This window comes from Balaenoptera physalus, assembly GCF_965194825.1.
Source record: "Balaenoptera physalus genome assembly, chromosome: 8".
Classification (NCBI taxonomy): domain Eukaryota; kingdom Metazoa; phylum Chordata; class Mammalia; order Artiodactyla; family Balaenopteridae; genus Balaenoptera; species Balaenoptera physalus.
In genome coordinates this window covers 78,759,592-78,786,273 of record NC_138887.1, presented here as the reverse complement: position 1 = coordinate 78,786,273, position 26,682 = coordinate 78,759,592, and the positions used below count along the sequence as shown (strand labels likewise).

At 39.6% G+C, this 26,682-nt stretch overlaps 1 protein-coding gene across 11 annotated transcripts in view; it reads left to right on the top strand.

The window, feature by feature from the left end:
* The window catches only part of PDE1C (phosphodiesterase 1C), a 599,843-nt gene that overhangs the window by 558,823 nt on the left and 14,338 nt on the right, over positions 1–26,682 (top strand). For 8 of the 11 annotated variants that reach the window (XM_082471771.1, XM_082471770.1, XM_082471767.1 and 5 more), the window contains one exon: positions 21,742–21,810. In XM_082471771.1, coding sequence (XP_082327897.1) covers positions 21,742–21,810 — 69 coding nt within the window. The other 3 variants (XM_082471772.1, XM_082471775.1, XM_082471774.1) reach the window with 3 other exon arrangements.

The window sequence follows — 26,682 nt, the reverse complement described above, 5'->3', positions numbered from 1 at the left end:
TTCCTTTTCTAATATAGGCCTTTAATGCTGTATATTTCCCTCTAAATACTATTTTAGTAACATGCTACAAACTCTGATTTGTTGCATTTTTATTCACATTCATTTCAAAATATTTTCTAATTTTTATTTTAATTTCTACATTGATCTAAGGATTATTTAGAAATATAATTTTAGTTTCCAAATATTTGGGGATTTTCCAGAGATAGTTGAAATTTAAGTTCTTTCTAAATTGATCTATAGATTCCATGCAATCCCAATTAAAATCCTAGCAGGCTTTTTGGGTAGAAATTGACATGCTGGTTTTAAAATGTATATGGAAATGCAAATCACTCAGAATAGACAAAGCAACTTGGGAAAAGAAGGAAAAAATTGGAGGACTAAACAGGTAGGCCTGATTTCAAGACTTATAAAGCTATAATAATCAAGGCAGTATAGTATTGGCATTGAGATAGACAAATGGGTCAGTGGAATAGAATAGAGGGTCTAGAAATAGATCCACATGTATATGGACTTCTTATTTTTGACATTGTCAGATGAAGGAATTCCACATTGACAGTAAATGAAGGGTGGATTATGCTGTAGAAGACTTGTTGACACTAAAATGAATACTTGTGACCAATGTGTGGTTTTGATTGCCAGTTTACTGTGAAATATATCCTTCATGTACACTGGAATGCTCACATCTACTGGCCAGTCAGCAGTTTCTTTCTCCCGAAGGAAAACCTACTTGGGAAGCCAAATCATATCAGAAAGTTGCCTGCTAAGCTGAGAATGTAGAGAGAGTTAGTTGATGAATTGTGACTTCAAGGTAGAATATCCTGAAATGTCTGTCTCTACCATTGGGGTGGATCTACCAAGAAAAGTGAATAGGGACCATCTTGTGTACCCTAGATACTGACAGTGCAAGAGGCAGCTCCATGGCACCCCTTTTACATCTAGTCTCCTTTTGGATCTCACATTCAGTATCAGATATGTTGATATCTTGGGGTAGATTCTCATTGTTCATTTTCAGTCATCCTTGATGGCATGTCTGGAGCTTGATCTTGATGAAACTTCTTTGTTTTTAAGGCAACGGTCCTCAAACTTTTTCTCTCTTATTTTCTTTTCCTAACATATTATCATAAGCTTTGCATACCTCCCAAAATTATGCCCAGATCATGAACTCTGGTGGGTAAAATAGGCCAAAGATGGTGAACAGTTCTGGGAACACTAGCTGGTACCCTGTCCTTTTCTCTCATACCCAAGGCGGTGCTACTATGACAATAACCTTGAGTCCTTTCTAGTTTACTTTAAAAATTAAACCTGTAAGACTGTAGGGCTTAACTGTTTTTAGCAATGATTGATTTGCAACGCACTTCACCATTGATTATGTCACTGATGTCAACACTACTGTCTTGAGGTAGTTTCTACAAATAGTTAATCCCGCCCTTTGGATTTTTTACTTGCTTCCTTCTCAGAGGATAACATTATTTCTTAGTTCTGGGAAGATATCTCACTGTAACCTTCTATGCATTGACACAAGTAGGTCTATTTCTTTAATGAAGGAATTGCCTTCCACATGAGAATCTAGGATCCTTATGGGTTATTTTTCATGAGTGTACAGGGACCAAACATCTGGAGTGCCCTGGGTCCCAATTAAGATAAGTCATCATAACAACACATGTTCTGATTAATATCCCATTTCCCTTAGCCATTTGTCCATGAAAACTCTTGTGACCCATTTACTTAACATATTTATATGTATCAACACATGGAGCATCAATAGTAAGTACATGCTGTGGTTTAGCAAGAAAGAGGCATGAAATATTTGCTTTTAAAAACATTTTATGCCTTATTTTCTCAAGTAGTGTGATAACCCAAGTGTCTTAACCCTCCACTGCAATGTCCCTGTCAAAGGAAAACAACAAAAAGTTGATAAATGTATGAGAGAATTGCAGTATTGTTTTTAGATGCCTGTTATTCTTATGCATCTAGATAAGATCCCCTAATTAGATTCTAAAAGGTTTTGTTGCTTAAAATTTTTGATTTATATACTTCAGTGCCATTTTCTAATTGATTTTTGAAGCCATGCTGTAGGTTGACCCAAAAAGAGTTGTTGTGAATGCAACAATACTGAAACCCAATATAATTTTTTTGGTTGGATTTTGGGGAAAACTATTAACCAATCCATTATATGTGGGTTGGAAGTGGTCAAATGGGGTGAACTCAGAAAATCTCTTTGTTCCTTTTTGCTGCGGATGATACACTTGAGAGCATGGAGGTACAGAAGCCGTTGACATCCACATGGTTCTAGCATTGATGAGTCACAGTGAATCAGAACAGTTAGCTCTTTCGGTTACGATCATCCATTTCAAACCAATGTGTTTTTAGTATAGTTTTAGGTTCAGTGAACATCCTTGTGCTTTTTAAGGAGGGTGTATAATACATAGCCTCATGATGGATTATAAAGGAACAAGATGACATGCAACTATTATTATCCTCCTGTAGGTTTTGTGTTATTGAAATTCACATTTGTAGTATCAAACAGCAACTGAAATTGTGTGTGTGTATATACATATATATGTATGTATGTATATTGTGTATATATATATATGTATTGTGTGTGTATATATGTATATATACATATATATAATACAATGTAAGATTGGTGAGTTTAAAATAATTAAATTGTGTTCTACTAAAGAAAACTTCTAAGGTCAATTCATGCTTTTCACATAGCTGTTTAGATTCCAGTCTCTTACCAAATAACTACATAGTAGAAATGTCACATAAAAGTATATTGTGTACTCTTTGTTAATGGCGAAATTAATATTTTTAAACAACTTTTCCCTTGCAATTATTGGTGTATAAGCTTTCATTGTTTCACTCTATCTTCTAGACATTTTGTTACACTCTTAACGCACCATTGTATTTTTAAAGGAACCTGGTTTGACAGAGAGGATTACAATTTTGGAACTACTGGGGAAATGTGATTTGTCTTTTTTTTCTTAATACTGATGTTCAGGATTAAAAATAACTTTTTAGTATTCATGAAATAAATATTTATCTGTTCTCCCCCTAGAAAAATTGTATTTTGTCAGATTCTTTGCAAGTGATTGGAGAAACACAAGTAACAATACATTTGTCAAAAGAAACTCTATTAACATTATAAAAAAATTCTTTAAAATAACAGCTGCCTTTGAAATATGTGCCAAAACCAGGAGCTAGAGATGTCTCCATTGTTAATGCCATTTTTTTTCTAGTCGCCCACAAGCTAGGAGAGCTGTTAAAAATGCAATGTCAAGCAAGTATTGAAGCTTCTTCTTTGTGTTTATTCTTAGCCTTTTCCACCAAAGGACAGCCTGATCTCCACGTGATGATACCTGTATTTCATAAGTATTAGCCCTCTACAATATATGCCATTTTTATTCTATACCCTGGTGCCACAGTGAAAACATGAGAATAAATGTTTCTTTTTTTCTTTCATTCATTTTGAATCTTTTATTGTTTTTCCTGAACTAATAAAATAGAGAAAAACACGAAGAGCAGTCAGAACGTTTCAGACCTAAAATCCCAGCCTCACTTAACTTTCTCTGAAGGACTTCCTTAATCTCTGGTTTCTTGTTGGCTTCAAAAGTAGCAGATTCAAAGACTGATCAGAAACAAAACTCTTGCGTGCAGACAACTCTACCCTTACCTGAACCAGAGGAGTGGTATGCGCTGTTGATGCCTGACTTTTACTTACCTCTTAAGAGTGGGTCAGGTCCTGGGGCACTTGGAGAGTTGAGTGTTTTGTTTCCTTCCGTGTCAAAGTACTAGGTTCTTAATACAGAGAAGAATGGCAGTAAAATACCTTTGGACAATGTGGGACAGAAGAACGGAGACATTCACATATTTTAAGTTTGGAAAGAAAAACCATGCTACGTAAAGGAAGAGAGAAGCCAGCAAAGTTAAAGAATAAAAGTTAACAGGATCATTATTCTCAGTGATAGCACAGATGCCAAGGATCAAAAGAAAAGATCAAGAAAAATCACAAAGGTTGAACCTAAGAACTACTATCCTTTGTACAGTACTTATTCTTATTCTTTATATTTGGATCCAGTGGGCAAATTTTAGGAAATGATGGCATAAGCAAGGTTTCAGGAAGTTATATTCCTACAAATTTATCTATCTATCATCTATTATCAATTCTGTCCATCCATCATCCATCCATTCATCCGTCCAACCATCCACCCATCTTAGCAGGGCTATAGCATTGGTATTATATGCAGTAAAATTAATATAGAATAATCCTAATATAATCATATCCTCTATCATTTGGGGCAAGGAGAAAGCATGGATGCATATGTTGGGGTATTTGGTGGTAACCATTTAAAATACCTATCTTGCACTTATGACCTAGAAAAGTGAACACAATGCCTGGGTAAATCTTAACAGCTATCTCTAAGACAATGTTTGTTTGTTTGTTTTTAGTATTTCCTCATTATTAAGAAACAAAACCAAACCAGGACCTGCTTATAAGCCCCACAGAAATCCTACTACTAGACATTTAAAATTGGGTTTGGTTTTACCACATTTATTCTTCCCCGGGTTTTGTTTTTTGTTTTTTGTTTTTTTCCTATTTAGCCTTTTACAACTCTTTCTGTTGCTTACAGTATCACTTTGTTGTTTTGGTAGAAAGTTGACTCCATAGAGAGGCAGCTCTGAAAGGGTTTCTGGTAGACTTCAAAATCTGGTTTAAATCCCAGCTCTGTGCTCAGCCAAGTCAGCTTACTTTTGAGCTTGGGTGATAGTTGAATCAGGCTGTAAAAAAAAGCAAGCCCAAGAAAATGAAAAATAAAAGTGTTTACAGATGTTTTTAAAACCCAGTGCCAGATTCTATGAGGCCTGCCTCACAGATGGTCAGCTTGTGATCTAGTAATAAACATTATGATTGCTAAACACATTTTTAGAGTCAAATCAAACTCGAACTTTAAGCCTTTTTAAAACAACTATCTTTAAACCAAATGGTTTTCTGTAGCATCTCCACTTACCTTCAGGAGTAGCCTGAGAAGGGAGGAATAAGACCACATTGTTGTAAGTCTCCATCTCCTATTTTCTAAATGAAGTTGCTGAAACATTCTTTGCTATTCATTCCCTTAGAGTAAATACATTTCTGTGAATTCATACACCACACACTTCAGGCTTCAGAGCCCCCATGGCTGCCCCTGTATGAGATGTGAGAAGTCTTTCGTCCAGGGGTGGGTGAGGAGGTAGCACTTATTTAGGTATTTTCTTGAATTTTCTCAAGTTGGGTGAAGATATTTTCCATTTCAGTTCATCAATCACTCTTAAAAAGATGAGGGAGTTTAACCACTTTTTGGGGCCTCCAAAAAGCCAACATACACTTACAATCAATGGAATTCAAAGCAGCTGTAACAAAAATAGTCGTGTAAATCGGATCAATACAGAGTGACTTCTCACACTTTGTTTTTAGATCCTCATTTTTATATACTTTGTAGTCTTACCCAATTTTTGTTTTAAATGCTTATGCAATTTTAGTTTACATTGAAAACATATACACGAAACCAAAACACAACAGAGCAAGTCTATGGCATTTGAAGTTTAGGAGAGGAAGTGTGGAGTGAGGAGATTTACAAACCATGTCAAAGCCACCTGGATGGCAGGTGCTCTTTCTCTGGGAGCTTAGTCCCACAAAGAGCCATGCACAGTGGGGCTATTTCTTCATAAGGAGTATACATTTTTGACATATCATAATTTGCTGTTGAATAAATTGTAAAATCAATGTACGTATGATTTCCTTTTTATGTCACACTATGAAAGTCAGGATTAGGAAAAGGTTGGAGAGAAACTTCCTATTCATCATTACATCTTTATCTGTCCCATCCACCTCATGCTTGTTCAACTCACTTCCTTTCAATGAAAAACTAATGATTTGTTGAGCATATGCTGTGTGTCAGGTATTGTACTACATTCAAGAGGGGTTATAAAGATAAGTAAGATATTTTCCCTGCCCTCAAGGAGTCTATGGTCTGAGGTAGAATATCTTCCTGCAGGTAGATATGATACTAGCCACCAGAGGGGTGAGTGCCCTAAGAGGAAATTTTTTAGAGAAAGCATGTGTTTGGGAAGGCTGGGAACAGTCACACAGGTCACAGACCCAGCTGCAGAGTATCTGCCTCTTGTTCTTTTATGTTGGTCGTATTTAATGACAGTGAACCCAGGCACAGCTTAAACATACAGGCTGCCTTTATTTATCCCTTTTCGCCACTCCTTGACCAACTCCTTTCCTCTGTCCCTTGACCAGAAGGCCGAGGAGGGGAGGGTAGAGATCTGTAGCCGGCCACTCCACCATTTCACCCGTAAGCAATGACTAGCAAGGGAGGAAGACCTCCTCTCAGGGGCCTTTGGGTTCCATTCACACACCCTGGATGTACCTCTTCCATCTCTGGAACACAGCAGTCTGGACAGCGGGCCTCTGCTAACCCAGGCTGTATGACACAGGAGGTGCATCACTTTCCTTGTTGGCAAATTGGAGCTCACTGGGTGTAACAGTGATCCTTGTCAGCCATCTCCAGCTATCTGTCCTCACTTCCTTCCAACCAATCTATCATTTAGTAAAAGATTAAACCTAACCTTATATCATCATAACAATAGATTGGGTTTTATATGTGAGGGCCTGGGGACATCTCTTAAGGTGATTAATACTATAATGACCATCTAAAAGGAGTCTCATTACATATGACCCCAAATTGATAATGACAGGGCCAGAGCACTAAGGGGCCCTGTCTTGCAATTCCCTTGTGGCCCAAACTACATAGAGACAATCAGAAACAATGGAAAATTTCTAATCCATGATTTCAGCGTTTGTTTCGCCTCTTTCCCTCCCTGGCAAGTTCCAGTGAGGCAACTGGCAACTTCCCTCACCGATTCCTACTAGAATCAGAGGAAAGTGATTGGCCAGAAGTTTTTCTTTTTTCTGTTATTTCTCCCAAATGGGTGAAGGTGCTAATGGAGAGTAAACACACACAAGACCAGAATGAAGAAAGAGGAACCGCAGGAGGTCTGGATCAGTGGCCCCTGAAAATTTGAGAGTTGACCGTAATTACAATAGATCAGAAAGGGCTCTCCTGTCTCCCAACTGGTTTGTACCTAATTTCGACCCAGTCTTATTTAGGAGAGTATCTTAGTCTTTAAAGTTGAATGGAAAATTTCCTTGTCCTCTAATGACTCCTAACATTTCTGGACATGATGATGTTATCCTTTTTAAAGTCTCCTATCCCTCTGGAACCTTGCGTAGGAGGGAATCCTCTCTCACTCTGAGGCATGCTGACTTGGAGAGCACACAGCACTTAGGGGAGGAAACCATAATAATTTTCGTTTGTTTGCTTTTTAAAACTCCTGTCCAAGTCTGTCGAGGTTACATGTTATCGAATAGGCCAGGTGAAAAAAAAATCCAAGATTGTTTATTTCCATTAATGAGTCCTGTTTCAATCTGTGTCTTCTTCCACCACCTCACTCTAGGCTCCGTAGAGGCTTCAGGTGATTTATCCATTTGCACAGTGATTTCAGTTGGGGCAGTTGGGGCGCATCTTGCTTTGAATCTTTTTGGGAAGCATTTGTTAAGCATGTGCTGTGTGTCAGGCATTGTACTACATGCAAAAAGAGTTATAAAGATAAGATATTTTCCCTGCCTTCAAGGAGTCTATGGTCTGGGGCAGAACATCTTCCTGCAGATAGCTATGAATCCTGATAGAGGAACGTTGCTTTGGTATGGAAATGATTGGGATTAGATGAATCCAATTTCTTCCAATCCCACTGACCCCTGAGGCAAATTGACCAGATCAGATCTGGCAGTCAGCGTCATCCTGATTGCAAAATAAGGCGTCTTAAAACCCATACTGCATGAACCAGATATTTGATGCTTTAGTTTAAAGCAACTATTAAGGCTTCCAATGTAACCAGTGTTTAAAATTCTCCACTGAGATTTCCCCTTTATGAATAGAAGGATTGTGTTACAAAGGAGACAGCAGTGACTAGCATTGAAATGTGTAATTGATCCCTCTTTTTTTTGTCCCTCAGATTTTCTTCTCAGACCTGGAGGGTGGAGAAGGGGGGGAAAGGCAGCATTGACACTTTTCTTTTTCTTTTTCTTTTTTTCAGATTCAGAAGAGTAAAACACACCTCATAGACAATAAGAGAGGCTGCCAATGTCTTGCATCATTTTAGCTGAGCTTCTTCATTCTCTTCTCCTTCCACAAAGACCTGTATCTGGGGAAGGTGTACAACTTTCAAAAACAAGCCCCACCCCTGCACTTGGCCTTCTCTCATGCCATCTCCTCCCAGGAGATGACTTTCTGGGAGCTGGTGTGAGGTCTTAGAACTCTGGGGGAATCCCCCCAGCCCAAGCAAACAACACAACTTCCGAGTTTTGCACAAACAGAAACAGCACATGAAGGGACTTCCTCAAAATCCTTTGCTAATGCCCTGGCTTTCGAGGCACCTGTCTGGCCTGATGGGAACGGACATCCTGGAAATGCTGAGAGAGGCCTGAGAAAGCCACACACACAGGAATTGCCACTGTATTTCTTTATGTGTTGTTATTTTTGCACTGGTTGCTGATGGTGGATGCAGCCAAGCTGGCCTTCATCACAGCTAAGATGATGGTTTCAGTCTCTGGTTGTTCCTTTCCTGAGTCAGGAACATTCTTTCTCTCCAGTTTTCTTTCAGACTTAGAAATTGTTCCCATGCTTTTCTTTCCATTTATATAATATGAAATTCTTTCCGTTTTATAAAAAAGGAGATTTTCCTCTTCTTTATTTGATGCTTAATTTACCTGTGCATTCATTAATACAAACCTGAATGTTTCAGCTCATGACCATATTGTTCAGGTGGGAAACCCAGTGTTTTCATTGAGTAGCATCCGTGACTAAGTGGTTACTGAAATTTTTACCACTGGCTGGTCCTCTTCTTTTGAATATTTATGGTTTGACCTAATTGCTCTTCTTTCTATTCAGGGAAGTGCTAAGGGAATTAGTATCAGGGAGATATGTCCAATAATTTTTTTTCATTTTAATGAGCCTTTAGAAGTACCAGATAGGAGATGATTAATAGCACGAATCAAAAATAAGAATAGTGGATGTCGCAGGGAAAGAGACGAAAAATACAGCCCCCTGAAACCAAATCAAGAATGGGATTCAGTGGAGTGCAAGTCAAGGAATTTTGTGGATCTAAATGGTGTGATTTGAATGAAACTGATTCTTCAAATGGAGTTGTGGTTCACAGAGGAATCTTTGAGTCCTTCCTAAGGGTAAATCGGAAGAGGAGTATAAATAGGAAGAGAGAGAGAGCTGGACGGTAGGCTTAACTGTATTCCTCGTTGCAGATTTAATTTCCACATTGAAAACACGAAAACAAACATTTAAAAAATCCTCTCAGTACTAAGGGAAAATGTTGGTATTTCTTCAGACAGAAAGGAGACTGTGTATGTAATCTACCAGGCCTTTTGTCTCACTGAAATATTCCCCAACAGAAAGATCTGGAGAATTCTGTGGTGTGGAACGCACAGTTGTGTACTGATATTCGAGCAGGGTTCTTAGATCAGATTTCCATTTTGCTTGGTAATAACACGGATTTTTCTGTTGCTCCTCCTGTTTTCCTAACAGTGACCACAGTAAGTCATGTGGTCACAAATTCAAAACAGGAGTTTAGCAGGTCAAGTAAATGAGTACAGCAAGCTATAATATCAGAATGATTGCGATAAATGGCAATTCATCGTGGGCCTGGGTATCAGAGAGGCAGTGAAGAGCAGTAGGGGGGAAGTGGGGAGGGCATGCACTGCCCCAAGGGGGCAGTGGCTGGCAGCTACGGGATCAGTGCTATGTGGGAATGAGGGTCCTAGATACCTAAGATTTTATGTAAACCCCCTCCAAATTTTTTAATATTGGCAACTAATTAAGAAACTTACAAACACAGTGCTGGCCAAAGAAAACATGCCTATGAACTGCATTCAATGCATGGGACATCGATTTGCAAACTATGCTCTTTGAGGTGGTTTTAAATAGAAGTGAAATACAGCCAGTGCATGTCAGTTCTTGACCTTGGAACCTGAACTTTTGACCTCACTTCAATTCTGTATTTTTCTATGTAGAGCTTTGCAACCAATCAAAATAGAAAGGTGCAGCTTCCCTTTTATACTCAATCAAGACTAAACAATATTTGAAAAAGAAATAGGAATATAGCTGTTTTTTCTAGCACCAATAAAGATGGAAATGTTTTACATTTGCTTTAAGTGATTAATTTAGCTGGAAAAAGGTGGGAAGAGAATTTTATTCAGGATAGCACTCTGCTTGGAACTCAGCGTGGAAAAACAGAAGCACTATGTGACTCTTATTTTTAAATCCTTAGAAAGTGTTTCGAAGGGCCATTGAGTAAAAAAGCAAAATTATCTATTTTTTTAAATAAAAAACAATGTATTACTGTGCTATAAATTGATACTGGAGCTGGTAAGACAACAATATTGACTGGAAGAACAGTATTTCCAGAGCTCTAGCTCACTTGCTGTGGTCTTTCCATTCTCCTGAAACAGCTTCCTCCAAGTTGAGCAGCGAAGTGGAAGACACCTTCTTCCATTGCGCGGACTGTGACATCTTACTCTGTATTCCATTGTCACTTAAAAAGCAAAGGCTTACACACCTGAGTTAAGAATTAACTGGTATGTGGGGAAAGTACTAGGGATATTCCCACCATTGACAAACCACCAGTTCTACATGTCCCTGGGTAGAAAGTGACAAATGGAGTTAGCCCTTGAGTTTGGGTCCCCATGTCACCAACTAGCTCTACAGCCAAGTTTTGTTGATGCAGTATGTTTTGCTGCCATAATGACCGAACCATAGGCAGGTCTTTGTTCCAGCTTTTATTCACGCCCACCTTTCTTAGGTTATGAGCCCTAGTTGTTTATGGCAGCAGGCAAGAGACTCATTTCTAACCCATTAAATTCAAATGGATTTTCTTCCTATGTCCATTTCATTCCTGGAGCTTTTAAAAAGCATTGAAGACATCTGACAGGATCCCATTAAGGACCTGATATACTTAAACAATAAAATGGTATCTAGACATCTGAGAGCCAAAGAACAATCTAGTGCACCTGTTCATTTCGTTTGCAGAATTAAAGCCATTATATTATATTTTCCACCTGATGTGATGCCTCTAGTAAATATGAAAAATAGAAAGTAAAGAGCAATATTATCACAGGATGTGAGACAGCAAATAAAAAGATGGAGACCAATTTTGTAATCCATATTTTAGGAGTAAGGATGCTGGTCTTTTAATATCACTTCTGTCATGGATCAATTTTCTTTAGATAGATAGATAGGAAGAATATGTAATGTGTTTTCTTCTATTCTTAACCTTTGAGCAGAGACTTACATGGTAGAAATGACTTCATAACATTCCCCATGGAGTAAGGAGGAAAACAAAAGAATAAAGGCACAAAATCTTTTTCTCATAATGAGATGGAGAAGATTCTGAGATTAAAACCTATGTATGTAACATTATGTCCCCCATAAAGGGGATTTAGGAAATAAACTTCATTCTGATTGCAAGATTCCCACACATCCCAACAGGATTTGCACCACTGGCCCACCACAGCGCCTGGCATACAGTCAGCATTCAGGAAACACATGCAGAACTGTCCAGCTGAATTCCACTAGCCACCTGTGAGTGCAAAGTTCAAGTTTACCTGAAAATGCACTCAACGTCTTCTGTCAAGTGTATTGCTAAAGGCTTATCTTCTAAGTAGGTGCAGACATACCCTAGTGACACAAATAGCTTATTATAAGGGACAGGAAATTGCAAGTAGTATGGGGGAAATTATCAGAGCCAAGTTTATGAAACAAAATTAAAACTTCTCTATGGTTTTTGGGTTTAAGGAAAACAAATAAATGAAAAAACAAAAACAAACAAACCAAAACAGGATTTATGTGAAAAATCACTTCCACAAGGGGTGATGACACCATTACCAGTGGATTTATTTATAATCCAAGTTGTAACATTTAAAATCCAAAATAGACCTTCTTGAAGCGAGTAAAAGCATCTATATGTGCAGCATGGGGAATCAGTGCTCTGCCAATATTATGGTCGGTATAGTACTGAACCACAGCAAAGGTGGTTGTTAAAGAAACAACGTTGCAATAATGATGTTATATTGGCTCTTCTTTGTGAATAAATGGAAAGTAATATTTGTAATTCATTGATCGTGATCCATGATTAAAGGCCTCATTATCATTTAGAACGTGAACTTGAAAAAATTGTAATGAGCAGCACAATATTTGTATAAAATATCCCTCTGAGAACCAAGAGACACATTATCTGCCAAGATCAGATGTCAGTTGTTAAGGTTTCCTCTCATCAAACACACTGGTGGGCACAGAGATGACGGCAGAATTAGAATGGTAACAGAGCCTGTAGGACATGAGACAGGGTTCATCTGATAAGTGAATTTGGGTCCAGGGAAGTTTAGAAAATGGGGAGAAGTCCTCTGGATGTTTCCATTGGACATTTTCAAAAGCCTGGATGCTCCTCCAGGAAATCTGCAATAAACAACGATTGTTTCATCAAAAGGATATCTTGTTTTTACATTGAACAAGAGTGGGGTGCAGTGGGAGACCCGGACTGAAAGATTCATGAAAGTCAATTTAAAACACTATTAAGTCCTGATTATGTTAAGTAATGCCCCTCCACCTCATCCATTTTTTTCTTTAAAATATTGGCAGACATATTTGAAATGAATTGACATTTGTTCTGGCTTCTGTTCTCAAGCAGAAATGGATTGCCACTGACAATGGCTGGCTTCACTAAATGAACTTGAACCCAGCCTAGATAGCCATCCACTGAACCAAGGGGTGGTGTGTGGGCCCTTCACCTCACTCAGGGCACACTTAGCCTCCACTGGGGAGATCTCACCATCTCTGGGGCTTAATGCTTGCTGTAGTAGGCCAGTCATTGCCATCTTGCAGGCTGTCAGCTTTGGTCAGCTTCAGTCATGTTTGCCGAACCTCACCCATGTATCTTCATGGAAGCTGGCTTTTGGACAACAGAAGCATTTCTCTGTCAGGTTACCGTGCAGGAGAACTCATTTAAAATAAAGCCCATTAAAACCCAGTGGCTATGGAATAGCTTTTCAATAGATTGCCCTGGAGGCATACCCTTGTACAGTTTTTGCTTCGCTGTGGTGATCTATCTTGGGGTAGGTATTTGTGTACTAGTGTCCTTGTCTTTGAGTGGATATATGTGTGATGGTACAGAATATAGTCGCACACCAATATACATAGATTTATAGTAAAAATCTACAGCCATAGGTATTGTCCAGTAACTGATTCTAGAGATAGAACTGTATACATTTTCCTTTTTTCTTGCTTTGATGATATTTTTATAAAATTTTATATGCTGTAAAAAAATTTTAAAAATATTTGCTATTTTCATTTGTAGAGCTCGGTTAGGTTTTTATCAACTCTGGTGCCCGCTGTACAGCCAGATTCCTCCCTCCACCTAATCTAAGCATTCTCTCGCTTTTTCATACTTTTTCTCTCACCTTATTTTCTTCTCTCATTTTTATACCTTTTGCAAATTCCTTCTTTCGCCTCTGTCCAGGCAAGCCATTCTGCTTGCAGTATCTTTTTAGCACATGGAAACACAAAATAATGGAAAAAACAAAATTGTCTTGTTCCAGTGTGATCCACATGAGGGAAGGTTGTGGGCCAGGGATGGGGTATGGGTAGATGGGGAGGAGGGAATAGTTTGGGGAAAGGAAGCAGGAAAAAGGAAATCCTCATGGGATATCCATTACCCAAAGCAAGGTGACTCACTTTGAGCCTAATATAATGCTCTTATTATCTCTTCTCAGTCTACGGCACAATTTTTGTACAGGGTTTTTCTCCTTAGGATATTAAGCCCTCACCATGGGTCTCTAGACCTTTCCTTACTAGGGCACTGGCCACCAACTCAGCTCATCTCCTCAGCCTGAGATTTTGCTGCTGTTCAGCTGGATTTCGGGGAGATGTCTGGATTAAAATCAAGAATGTTTAACAAGACTCAAAAGAGGGAGGCAAGCAGAATCAAAACCCCAAACCTCAATCCAAATCATGCCGAATAAATAGTTCTCTTCAGGAATAAGGAAGGGATTTCTAGATATGTTCTGAGAAAGCTCTTCCAAAAGGGAAGATGATGAAATGGACTTTGTCTGTATTTTATGGCAGTGATAGAATGTACTTCCATGATGTGAAATATGTTTTTAGCAGATAAAATGCAGGTTGCAATTTGCAAGAGAATGACCATCCATTTTAAGAAAAGTGTTTTGTTCCCTGTGATGCTGATTTGTACTAAAAGAAACTACTCAAATGCCATAGCCTCACATCTCTAAATGCAAAAATAAATCATAGGGATTCATGTAAAACAGAATATGCTAAACTGCTCTCAATAAATTATGTGTTTATTGTAAACCTTTATTGCACAGATGAGGCTGACAGTCCCTCAATGTATAATTTTCCCCAGCATCTAGTAATGAATAAGTACTTGTATGTTCTTCTGATTACCAAATAAAAACAATGAGTTAACCTCTCTATTGGAATTTGAAAAATGAAAAGGCTGTTTTTCTTTACTTTAATGTTTTTCATTGTTGTCCATGTTCTGTCCCAGATATGAGGCTGTACAGACTCACTCAACCATCTGTCTCTTTTGTATTCTTCCAAATGCCAAGCAATATCCAGGTACGAAGTGCTTTTGCCGGCACACTGAAGATACACGCAGTGTTATCACGTCTCATATAATCTTTTTTGAGGGATGAGTGGATGGACTATCAGAAGCTCCTTGGAGGCATAAGAAATGTCAGTGTTCCAGGAATTAGGCTGGCTTCCATATGTTCAGTTTTCTTCTGGGTACCACGATACGGTTTTACATTTCTACGATGCTAGTTTTTGAATTCCAAACATTTTTTCCTTTTCCTTCTCCCTCAGGTAGAAAGGGCTACCTGGCAATATTTTCTTTCTCTCCAGCTACAAACATAGGGAGTCTGACTAGGGACCAGTCATTACCCCTATTTGTGAGCATGCATACATGGTTTAATATAGTGAATGGCGTCCAGCCTTCAAACCAGCCACTAAGAGGCACCCCTAGTGGTGATGGTGCATATTACACAAGTACCACCCCCTTATCTGGACCACCTCTGTATGTTGTTCCTCTGCAGTAACTCCGCTGGGTTATTACTGATTAAAGAGGCTGGGATGTTCCTCCCAAGCGGCCATGCATTGAAACACTTTTTTTTTCAATTCCTTTTTTTTTCCTGAGAGCAAAAAACAGAACTTATTTTGAAAAATATAGAGAAGTATAATAAAATTAAAATCACTTGTAGTACCCCATTCAGTGTCAGTTCTTTACTTCCCAATGGTCTTTTGCTATGTTTTTTTTTTTTTTTTTTTTTTTTTGGGCTGTGTTGGGTCTTCGTTTCTGCGCGAGGGCTTTCTCTAGTTGCGGCAAGCGGGGGCCACTCTTCATCGCGGTGCACGGGCCTCTCACTATCGCAGCCTCTCTTGTTGCGGAGCACAGGCTCTAGACGCGCAGGCTCAGTAGTTGTGGCTCAAGGGCCCAATTGCTCCGCAGCATGTGGGATCTTCCCAGATCAGGGCTCAAACCCGTGTCCCCTGCATTAGCAGTCAGATTCTCAACCACTGCGCCACCAGGGAAGCCCTTGCTATGTGTTTTTACACAGTACAATATATTTAATTTTGTATTATGGTTTGTTCTCATAACATTGGATTGTAAGCATTACCCATTTAAAAAAACTCTTTACTAATATAATTTCAATTGCAACATAATTTTTCATTTTGTGGCTCTAGTGAAGTTTAATTAACTACCTGTCTGCTGTCGGACAATTAAGTTATATGCTTTTATTTTCTGAAGTTGTAAATAACAGCAGCAGGGCTCTTTGTACATAAGGCTTTGTCGCATTTCTGAATATCTCCATTGGAAGAATTCTTAGAATACTGGGTCAAAGGTCGTGGACCTTTTTTCAGACTCCTCATTCATATACCCAATCCCAAGGCATATTCAGATATTAAAACGGCCATATTTAAATAGCATATAACGTTGCATGTCTGAATAGCTCTTATGTTTTTGATCATTGTTCTTTGTGATGAATAGAGATCGGGTCACACAAAAGAAAGCATGGTATTCATGTATTGCAGAGGAGAAATGTTATCAAACACTGACTATGCTGCTGTAGCTTATACACTGTTGGAAAACAACTCTCAGGAAAGTACAGGAGGTGGGCTTGAAGCCCTCCAAACTTTCAGAGATTCCACAGCCCTAAGCAGAACGTGGACTTCTCTTGATGCCCTTTTGTCAAGGCTGCAAAGGGGCAAAGATAACGATTCATTTAGCTCGTCTTTCTCTGCCACCCTCTAAATGGAACACAGAGAAAATGTTGGTGGATGTGCTCAGCAACGGCTATCAAATGTTGTGGGTGTCGTAAAGGCAGACACTGCCATAGGCTAAAAGAAAGAGAGTGAAAATGCACAGTAGGCTGACAGACACTTTTCCTACTTTAGTCCTTCAGCACCCACTTCTGCCTTGGGACCTGCTTGTGTTGTAACAACATTGCTATCGTTGGACTGTTACTAACAATGACGCTATGTCTCAAGGGCTTTTAAATCACCTTTACCGGCAGGCTTGGGCCTGGCCGTGCTAATCTTACTTTGCAGAGGGAAATTACTTGAGGTCGAGTTGCCAATCATCGGATTTAATGCTAACCTCCTGTCCTGAGTCTTAGGTGTGTATTTGCCCCAAGGCAGGCAGGCTTGGTTGTCACTTTCATCACCGTCCTCTTCTCCAGACTCCTGGCGAATTGGATTTGTTGCCCTTTAGCCGAACCAACCAAGGACATTAATTTGAAATATCTGAAAGCTATTCGTTTGTCAAAAGATACTTCCAGTCACACAAGCTGCGGTGTTGACATCTCTGCCCCGAGCTGACTGATTGGGTTGTTTACTCCTTGAACATTCACATGCTCTGGGTCAAGGACAATGTAATGCGTGACCTTAAAGTGCTTTTCTCCCAAAGATGACGTATTAGCTACTGTACACACACACACACACACACACACACACACACACACACACCCCTTTCTTTTGAATATAAACTAATAACACACACTCTATCGCACTTCAGTTTGCTAAGTTCTCTCACTTGGTCCTCACAATGACATCCTGAAATCGATGTTTTAAAATTTTTATAGATGAGGAAAATGGAACTTAGCACAATGTCAGTACTGATGTAGTTGTTTATTCATGTTTTTATTTTCCTTACCTCATTTACAAAATATTTCAGAAGTCTAAAATCACATAAATGTAACCAATTTGCTTTTAAAAAATGAAGACTGCAGAATAAAACCAGAGGCAGGAAGTCAAGCTAGTGTAGATTGAGTCAAACAGGGCAAACGTTAGTGTACAGTCATGCAGGCTGAATAGGCCTCCCCAGTTCCCAGCATTAGATCATAAATTGGGTCTGAGTTTCTGGGAAACCTAAATAAAAATGAAAAGAAACCATTTACAAGATTCACATCATTCATGAGGATAAAGCACGCCAGTTCCTCAGATGAAAGAACGCTTCCCTTACAGCTGAAAGAAATGTCTTCCACAGGTATTCACCGGGTATACTGCTTCTCACTCCTGGCTGCCGGACAGGCTCACCCGGGCCCCATCCCAGATCAGTGAAACAGCATGTCTAGGGGGAGGCCCAGGTATCAGCATATTTTCTTTAGAACTCCCCAGACCATCCTAATGTGGAGCCAGGATTGAAAAGCACTGACAGAGTGAATTCTGAGTCACTCACAGAGTAGGATCCCAGGTAGATTTCTACAATAAATCCCAGACTGAGGTCTGTGTGTCCACCAGCCTGGAGCAGTAGGGGTCAGTTTGAAAGCTGATCTGGATGTTGATCTTCCAGCTCAATTTCTGATGTGTTCCCTGGGAATGGGAGCAAGGGAGGGTGAAGGGTTTTAGAAAATGAAACTTAGATAAGCTGAGTATTATTCCCACGAACGGAACTTTGAATAAAGTGATAGGTTATTTGGTGGCTATGGAGTGGAAAATGATTTCAGGGACACAACCTGACTTAACAGGGAGCCCATGGGAGGCTGACTCAGAGCCTAACCACCCCCAGTGGTCCATGGGGCCGCCTGATGGTCTGGAGAAATTGCCAACAGGTTTATTTTATGCGTCTCAGCCTGCTACCTGTTTGTGACTCACGATTAGGAGAGGTGCACGTGGTTTCTCCCTTTTCCTGATATACTGGGCATTTCGTCAAGCATACAGAGAAAATAACCGCATTGGTAGAGGGCTTGCAGCTCTGCTTTTCCACTGACCCACGGCCCCCAGAGTTTTCTGTCTCATTCACTATCTGCAAAGGAGACACCAAGGGAATGAAAAGCTGCCCCAAGAAAAAGCGATCAAGCTTCAGACTTTGGGAAGCTCATGACAGGTCATTTTTTAAAAATTTATTTATTTTATTTTTATTTATTTTTGGCTGCGTTGGGTCTTCATTGCTGCACGTGGGCTTTTCTTTGGTTGCGGTGAGCGGGGCTACTCTTCGTTGCTGTGCATGGGCTTCTCATTGTGGCGGCTTCTCTTGTTGCGGAGCACGGGCTCTAGAGCGCAGGCTCAGTAGTGGTGGCGCACGGGCTTCGTTGCTCCATGGCATATGGGATCTTCCCGGCCCAGAGATCGAACCCATGTCCCTTGCATTGGAAGGTGGATTCTTAACCAGTGCACTACAAGGGAAGTCCCTTGATAGGTGACTTTAATTGCGCCAAGCATTTCTATGAAATAACCTGGCAATAGTGAATATTTCTACAGGTAACACCATTAAAAGCTTGTTGTCATTCAGTGCTTTGCAGGTTTTTAAGTGCTCATTTAGGTCACATTACATTTGATCTCTCAGCTTCATGAGGGTATCCGTGGAAAGCAGAGTGCCCTATTTTCCAGCAGTTAAAGAAAGAAATTTCTATCACATAAGGTTTTCCAAGCCTCTCTGAAGATCAGAATCACCTGGGACACTTGTGAAAGATCCACGCCCCTCCAGAAATGCTGGCTCACTAGTGCTTGGCTGGGCTAGGGCATTTGGGTTTTTTTCCTTTTTGTTAATAATCCCAGGTAGTTCTTATGTGTAGGCAAATTTAGGAAGACGGCACCTGAAGGAAACCTGGATAACAGATTGGTCAAGAAATAGCAAGAGTCATTGGGAAGAGTTTCTCTAGGTTTAAACTCTGAAGGATCTTGGCTTAAATTTTGCCCCCCAACATTCAGTAACTTTGTGAAAATTACTTACACTTCGTCTCCAAATTCCATAAATTAGGAATCATTCTATCATCAGAGAGTTAGTATCAGAAAAGATAACTAACGTACGTTTAATTGTCCACTACTAATACGGTGCCTAGAACATGGTAGCTGCCTGATATGTGACAGTGACTGATGCTAATGCCCAAGTGGCCAAATTGTGAGTCACAGCTCTGAATAAAAAACCCTGAACTCTGCCTCCTTCCTAAAGTAATGGTTCTCAACGGAGGGCAATTTTGTTCCTAGGGGACATTTGTCAGTGTCTGGAGGACATTTTTGATTATCACGACGGTGGGGGGCTTGGTGGGGGAGGGGAGGTGAGGAGGGGGTTTGCTGCTGACACCTAGCGGTAGAGGCCAGGAATGCTGCTAAACATCCTACCATGCCACAGGACAGCAAAGAATGATGTGACAAAATATCAGTGTGCGTCTGTCGAGAGAAACCCTATCTGAAAGGGATAGTGAGACAAGTGAAACATCCCGTGAGTGGAGGGATGAACACTTTGAGTCACTGGCTTCCCCACCGTGGAGGCGGATCCAGTGGGACACAGGTGGTTTCTGGTGGGTCAGGAATGGCTATGGATCTGCACCCTGGTAGTGCCCTTGATCGGGGCTGGCTTGTTACACACTCAGGTCCACCATTCTTCCTGTAGGATGCAGTGTGAGTGGCACCCCCTGGAGCTGTGCAGTGAGGCAGCCCTGGCCCGGACCCCACTTATCACTTTGGGTAAATCTTTTTACCTCTCGTGTCTGAGTACCCCATTTGATGGATGATCATTAGACTCACGTGGGGAACCTGTTGACCTGCAAACTTGTGGCTCCATTCCCTGGAGGTTCCCCTTCAGTGGGTCAGCAAATGACCCTGGAAGCCATATTTATAAAAATCACCCAACTCTTACATTCAGGGCATCTACAAGATCTGGAAAATGAAGACCTAAAAGTTCTGCCAGATATCACTTCTCTCACCTCGTGCAAATTAACAGTTTTTGTGGGTCTGAGGTGTTTGGATTAATTTCGTGTTCTCTATTTTTACTATTATTACTACTACTACTAACACTATTAACGGTACTTCCACTGCTAATAATAATAATGATAATTATTATTAACAGTAACACAGAATGTCAAGGGTAGTACCCTGTTCTTTAAGACTAAAATGGAACAGTCTCAAAAACCATCCCTAGTGTATATCTTCACATCTCACCAGGTATTCCGGGGTAGGGAAAGCTTATCCCTCGCCTGGACCCCAAGTTCCTGCTTCATCTGATGTCGAGATCAGTCAGTGTGTCTTCTTGTTATCTTTACCCACGACTGTGTTCACTCAGACTAGCACAACCTCCACTCACACCAGGCCTCTGCATGGAAAGTAGACTTTACAAAAAGTTTGTGTAGGTTCAGGGGACTTGTGACAAATAACTTGATGTTAAATCATGCCTATCCTCTGCCTGAGAATTCTCTCTGCTTTTCTGCCAGCTCAGACTCCAGGCATTTGTCATGTTGCTGGATTCTGGCCTTCAGCCCTCTTTTGCCCCATTCTGTATGGCCAAATAAACAAATAAACGAATGAATAAACAAATAATATTTGCATTTATAGATAAAATATATATGTATATATGTGTATGTGCATTTTATGTGTATACGTATATTTATGTATAAAATAATATATACGTGTATGTGTGTATAGACATATATTATATATATACAAACATACACACACACACACACACGTATATGCAAATGTTCTTTTGCAGAACAGTTCACCTCGCTTCCTTTATTTCTCGCCAGAACACTTGGACGTAGTTGTTGTCATTTCCCTCGTTTTGCAGATGAAGACTTCATCTTCACAGCTCTTCAGAGGTTCCAGAGAAATCAAGTTTGTTGCTTGAGGTCCAATAGGGAGTAAAGGCTATAGGGACAAAGCAGAGACAAACCCCTGACTTCTCACTTCTAAATCCAAAACTTTCCCTTTCACAGCAGCAGTTCTCCACTCTGGATGCACATTAACATCACCTGGGGTGGGCTTTGAAAATCCGGATGCCAGAGCTCCAGCCCAGTACAATGAACACAGAATCTCTGGGTGTGGCGCTCAGGTAACTGCATATTTAGAACGCTTCCCTGGTGATCCTAAAGTGCACGCCTGCTCAGACCAGTCTGGAGACTGAGAACCATCACACGCACAGAGGTAAAGGCTGTGCTCCTGGCTTTTCTGGACCATGGACTATGCCCTGCTTTGCTCCCACACCCTCACCCACCCTTCTTCTCAGTGTTGTCTTCAGACCCAAACTTTTGGATCATTTGATAACATTGCACGTGAGCATTTACCGGTCTGAAAAGTCTGTCCACAATCCTATTCTTTCTCATCCTCTCTTTCCTCTTTACAGGCACAAAGAAGCTTTCTCATGGCTCACCAGCCCCAAGCACTAGCTCCACGAGTTGCCTTACCTTGCCAGGTGGGTAAATGTCGTTGCTTCGTAATCTTAGTTGATCACAGACAGCAGAAAGGACCCGTTTCTCAGGAGTTGAGTTTAGCAGTTGATAAATGGGGAATCTGGCCCCTTGTGTATCCTGTTGACCCCGTGTTATCAGAGGGCTTTGTCTCTGTCATCCACATTTGTAAGGTTCTCCCCAAGAATGGACATAATATATTCATAGTTGGTTCACAATCTCTCCTGCTCACTGATGGAAAGAGTAGAATCTTGATCTTCCTTAAGGTTCATCGGGACATGCTGTGCAAGTATTTCTTTGAGAGGCAGATGGCACAGGGGGAAGAATGAATTTTTGGTGAGAGAGAGAGACTTGGGTTCAAATCTCAGCTTTGCCATGTTCACACTGTGCAGGCTCACTACACTTATTCAGCTTCTTGGAGCTTCTATTTTCTCATCTGTCTGCATGATAATAAGAATTAGAAATAATACTCATCAATTTAACATAGTACTGACTCATAGAGGGTACTCATAGCGACTATCTACTATTGAGAAATAAGGAGGTCTTGGACGATCTGAACTGGATCCTATCTAACATTTACTAGAAAATCTTAAGCATTCATGATAATCCCGTGTAATCACTATTTAATATGAGAGGCACCTATTGGTCACTCTGTCTCCATGCATAGGCTTACATTCTCTATGCAAATTAGGTTCCAAGTAAAACTTGGAAAAACACATTTATTTGGAGGGAAGGAGAGATTATAAAAGGTAAATACGGACATTGTAGAAAAATCAAAAAATAATACAAATTAAAAGAAGGAAAGATGTTGCCAAAATGCTACCACTCAGAGCTAATCAAGATTACCTCTCCTTCCAGTGTTTCTTAAATACCTTTTTTTTTTCTAGATTAAGATTATACTCTACATGGCGTTTTGTTTCCTCCCTTTTAAAATTTACTATTACATTATGAGCTTTCCCCCATGTTATCAAATATTTTAAAAATATTTCAGCGATTGACTAACATTTCATATGATTATACCACAATTTATTTATATACAGCATCCATGGGAATTGGTTTCAGGACTACCCACAAATACCAGAATCCATGGATGCTCAAGTCACCCGCAGTTAACCCTCCATATCTGCAGGTTCCACATCTGTAGATACAAGGGGCCGACTGTATTCATTAATAATCTGGCATTTATATAGCTTTCCTTTTTTATCATTAATAACTTTACATTCTTGTACATAAGTCTTCTTCTGAGTCTGTAAATATGGATTTAAGACAGATTCCTGTAGGTACAATTACTGACTCAAAGAGTATGTACATACTTAGGTTCTTGACCCATTATTGTCAAAGTGATTTCCAGAAAAGTAGTATTATTTTATACTTTTAGCAATGAGTGCCATTTCACTTTGCTCTTGCTACTGCTGACATTGATACTTCACTAATTTGATAAGAAACATTATATTCATATTTTGTTTGCATTTAGTTTATCTTTAAAAAAATCTGTTTTCTAATGTTAATTTGTCTTTTACATTGTTTCTTTTGGGAATTTCCATATTTCATCCATTCAAAGAGAGACAGTGACTTGCATTTTAGCTACTCTGAAATAGGGATGTTTTGCAAGCAATGGGGTGTTATAATTGAATTAACAGCATTTTGTTCTTGGTTGTACATGAAATAATAATTCACTTTATAATCAGCCGCATCTTGGATTAGATGAAATATAATCTATGTCCATCTGCTTTTTCAGCCTCAACTTCTGCAGTGTCCCTACCCCAGTCCAACAGCTGGACTCAGTGTCCATTGAGTAGCCCCTGAACTTACTTGCCTCTCACTCTGCCTAGAATGGTCTTTACCCTTTTCTCCCCTGGTTAATTTCTCTTTGCAGTCTCTCCAAACTATCTAGGTAGAATTAATGCTGACATATAATTATTTGCTTATAAGTCCTTTAACCATTGATCGGTGGCTTTTTCAAGGGTAGGGACTGTCTTATTCTTTTTTGTCCCAGTGAGGTGCTGCTGAGGTGACAAGCACATATTGTGTGCTCATAAATGTTTATGAGGCCAGGTGCCCTGGTGTGTGAGTGAGCATTATCCAATTTAATTTATGACTAGACAGAAAGCAGCCATCCTCAGAAGAAGGCTCATCTTGGAAATTGGATTGGTATCAACTATACTAACTTACAGCTATACAACTATAACTATACAACTATACTGACTGTTTTTTAGTACTGAGTAGACCTTGCTCTGTAGTCTCTGGAAGCCCATTTCATCTTGTCCCTGTTTGTGGTTTTGTGCTCTTAGGATTATAGTCATTATGAGGAAAACAGCTCTAAACCCAACAACTTCAGTGTGTAGTGATGGTGTTTGCTCTTCTTTGTAAAGTCATAACATTCCTGGGTCAGGTGGGACCTCTGACATACTGGACATCTGCACGAACATGCAGACCTGACCTGGTTCCCACCTGCTATGCTGGGAACCTGTTGCTGGCCTGCTGGGATTCGAAGACCTCTGAGTCAGAGTCTCAGCCACCCTGTCTTTGGCCTTAGTTTCGCAGTCTAAAGTGGTCCCAAATTGGGTGTCAGGATCTGAGTTCCAACCACTCGAAAGCCTGTGCAGGTGGAGTGGGTAGTTCTCAAAACACTTGACATAATAAACCATGCTTTGTTTAGCAGACGCCCTCCACGTCACTCATAACGACAGCCAGCCCGCTGTTTCTCCTTGTGATCTCACGAATGCCACACGTTACCTCCCACAGTGCACATGCTTCTACCACAAACTCTTGGTGCAGGCTGTCAAGCAACTTAAAATATCATGTTTTAGGATACTCGAAGAGCCAAATGGAGGAATAAAAATCCTTTAAAACCAATAAAGGAAAATTATGCTGAAGCCAAACAAGAACAGAGATATGCAAAAGAAGCAATCCAAAATCTGAAATGTTAAAAAGCAAACAAACATATAGCCATTGGAATTTTTTAAAAACAAAGAAAAACACAGTTGGTGGTATAAAATCAAGGTAGAACACAGCTGAAAAGAGAATTAATGTTGGAAGATAGTCCTTAGGACTTTATACCAAACATATTGTACAGATAGAACCATATAAAAAAAGAAAAGAAAGAGCTTGAACCATAAAACTCTTAGAAGAAAACATCCTTATGACCTTGAATTAGACAACAGTTTCTTAGATATAATACTGCAAGCCCAAGCTGCCAAAGAAAAATTAATAATACAACTTCATCAAAATTAAAAACGTTCCATTATCAAGAAAACTAAAAGAAAATCCATAGAATGAAAGAAAATATTTGCAAACCATAAATCTGATAAGGATTTAGTATCCAGAATATGTAAAGGATTCTTAAAACTCAACAATAAAAAGACAAACAAGACAATTAAAAAGTGGGCAAAAGATTTGAAGAAACATTTCTCCAAAGAAGATAGGCAAATGGAACGTGAAAAGATGCTCAACATCATTAGTCATTAGGGAAATGCAAATCAAAACCACAGTGAGATGCCACTTCACATGCACTAGAAAGGCAAGAATAAAAAGATGGATAATAACAAGTGTTGACAATGATGTGGAAACATTAGTACCACCATATATTGCTGATGGGAATGTAAATGGTGCAACTACTTTGGAAAACAGTTTGGCAGTTCCTTAAAATGTTAATCATAGAGTGACCATAACACCCAGCAGTTCCGCTCCTAGGTATGTTCTCAAGAGAACTGAAAACATATGTTCACACAAAAACTTGTCCACAAATATTCATACCAACATTACTCATAATAGCCAAAAACTGGAGACAACCTAAATGCCCATCAACTGATGAATATATAAACATAATGTGGTATATCCATACAATAGATTATTATTTGACCGTACTAAAGGAAGAAAGTACTGATACATTCTACAACATGAATGAACCTTGAAAACATTTTGCCAAGTGAAAGAAGCCAGACACAAATGGCCACATATTGTATGATTCCATTTATGTGAAATATGCAGAATAGACAAATCTATAGAGACAGAACGTAGACTAGTGGTTACTAGAGCCTGGGGAGGGAGAAGAATGGAGAGTGAATTCTCATGGGTATGGGATTTTTTTTTATTGGTGAAGAAAATGTTTTGTAAACTGTCACTGTTTGCCGATGACATGATACTATACATAGAAAATCCTAAAGATGCTACCAGAAAACTACTAGAACTAATCAATGAATTTGGTAAGGTTGCAGGATACAAAATTAATGCACAGAAATCTCTTGCATTCTTATACACTAACAACAAAAGATCAGAAAGAGAAATTAAGGAAACAATCCCATTTACCATTGCAACAAAAAGAATAAAATACCTAGGAATAAACCTACCTAAGGAGACAAAAGCCTTGTGTGCAGAAAACTATAACACTGATGAAAGAAATCAAAGATGACATATACAGATGGAGAGATATACCATGCTCCTGGATTGGAAGAATCACCATTGTGAAAATGACTATACTACCCAAAGCAATCTACAGGTTCAATGCAATCCCTATCAAATTACCAAGGGCATTTTTCACAGAACTAGAACAAAAATTTTTACAATTTGTATGGAAACACAAAAGACCCCGAATAGCCAAAGCAATCTTGAGAAAGAAAAACAGCTGGAGGAATCAGGCTCCCTGACTTCGGACTATACTACAAAGCTACAGTAGTCAAGACAGTATGGTACTGGCACAAAATGTAGGTGACACCTATGGTCACCTTAGCTTTGAGGAAAGAATATTCAATGGAGAAAAGACAGCCTCTTCAATAGGTGGTGCTGGGAAAACTGGACAGCTACATGTAAAAGAATGAAATTAGAACACTCCCTAACACCATATACAAAAATAAATTCAAAATGGATTAAAGACCTAA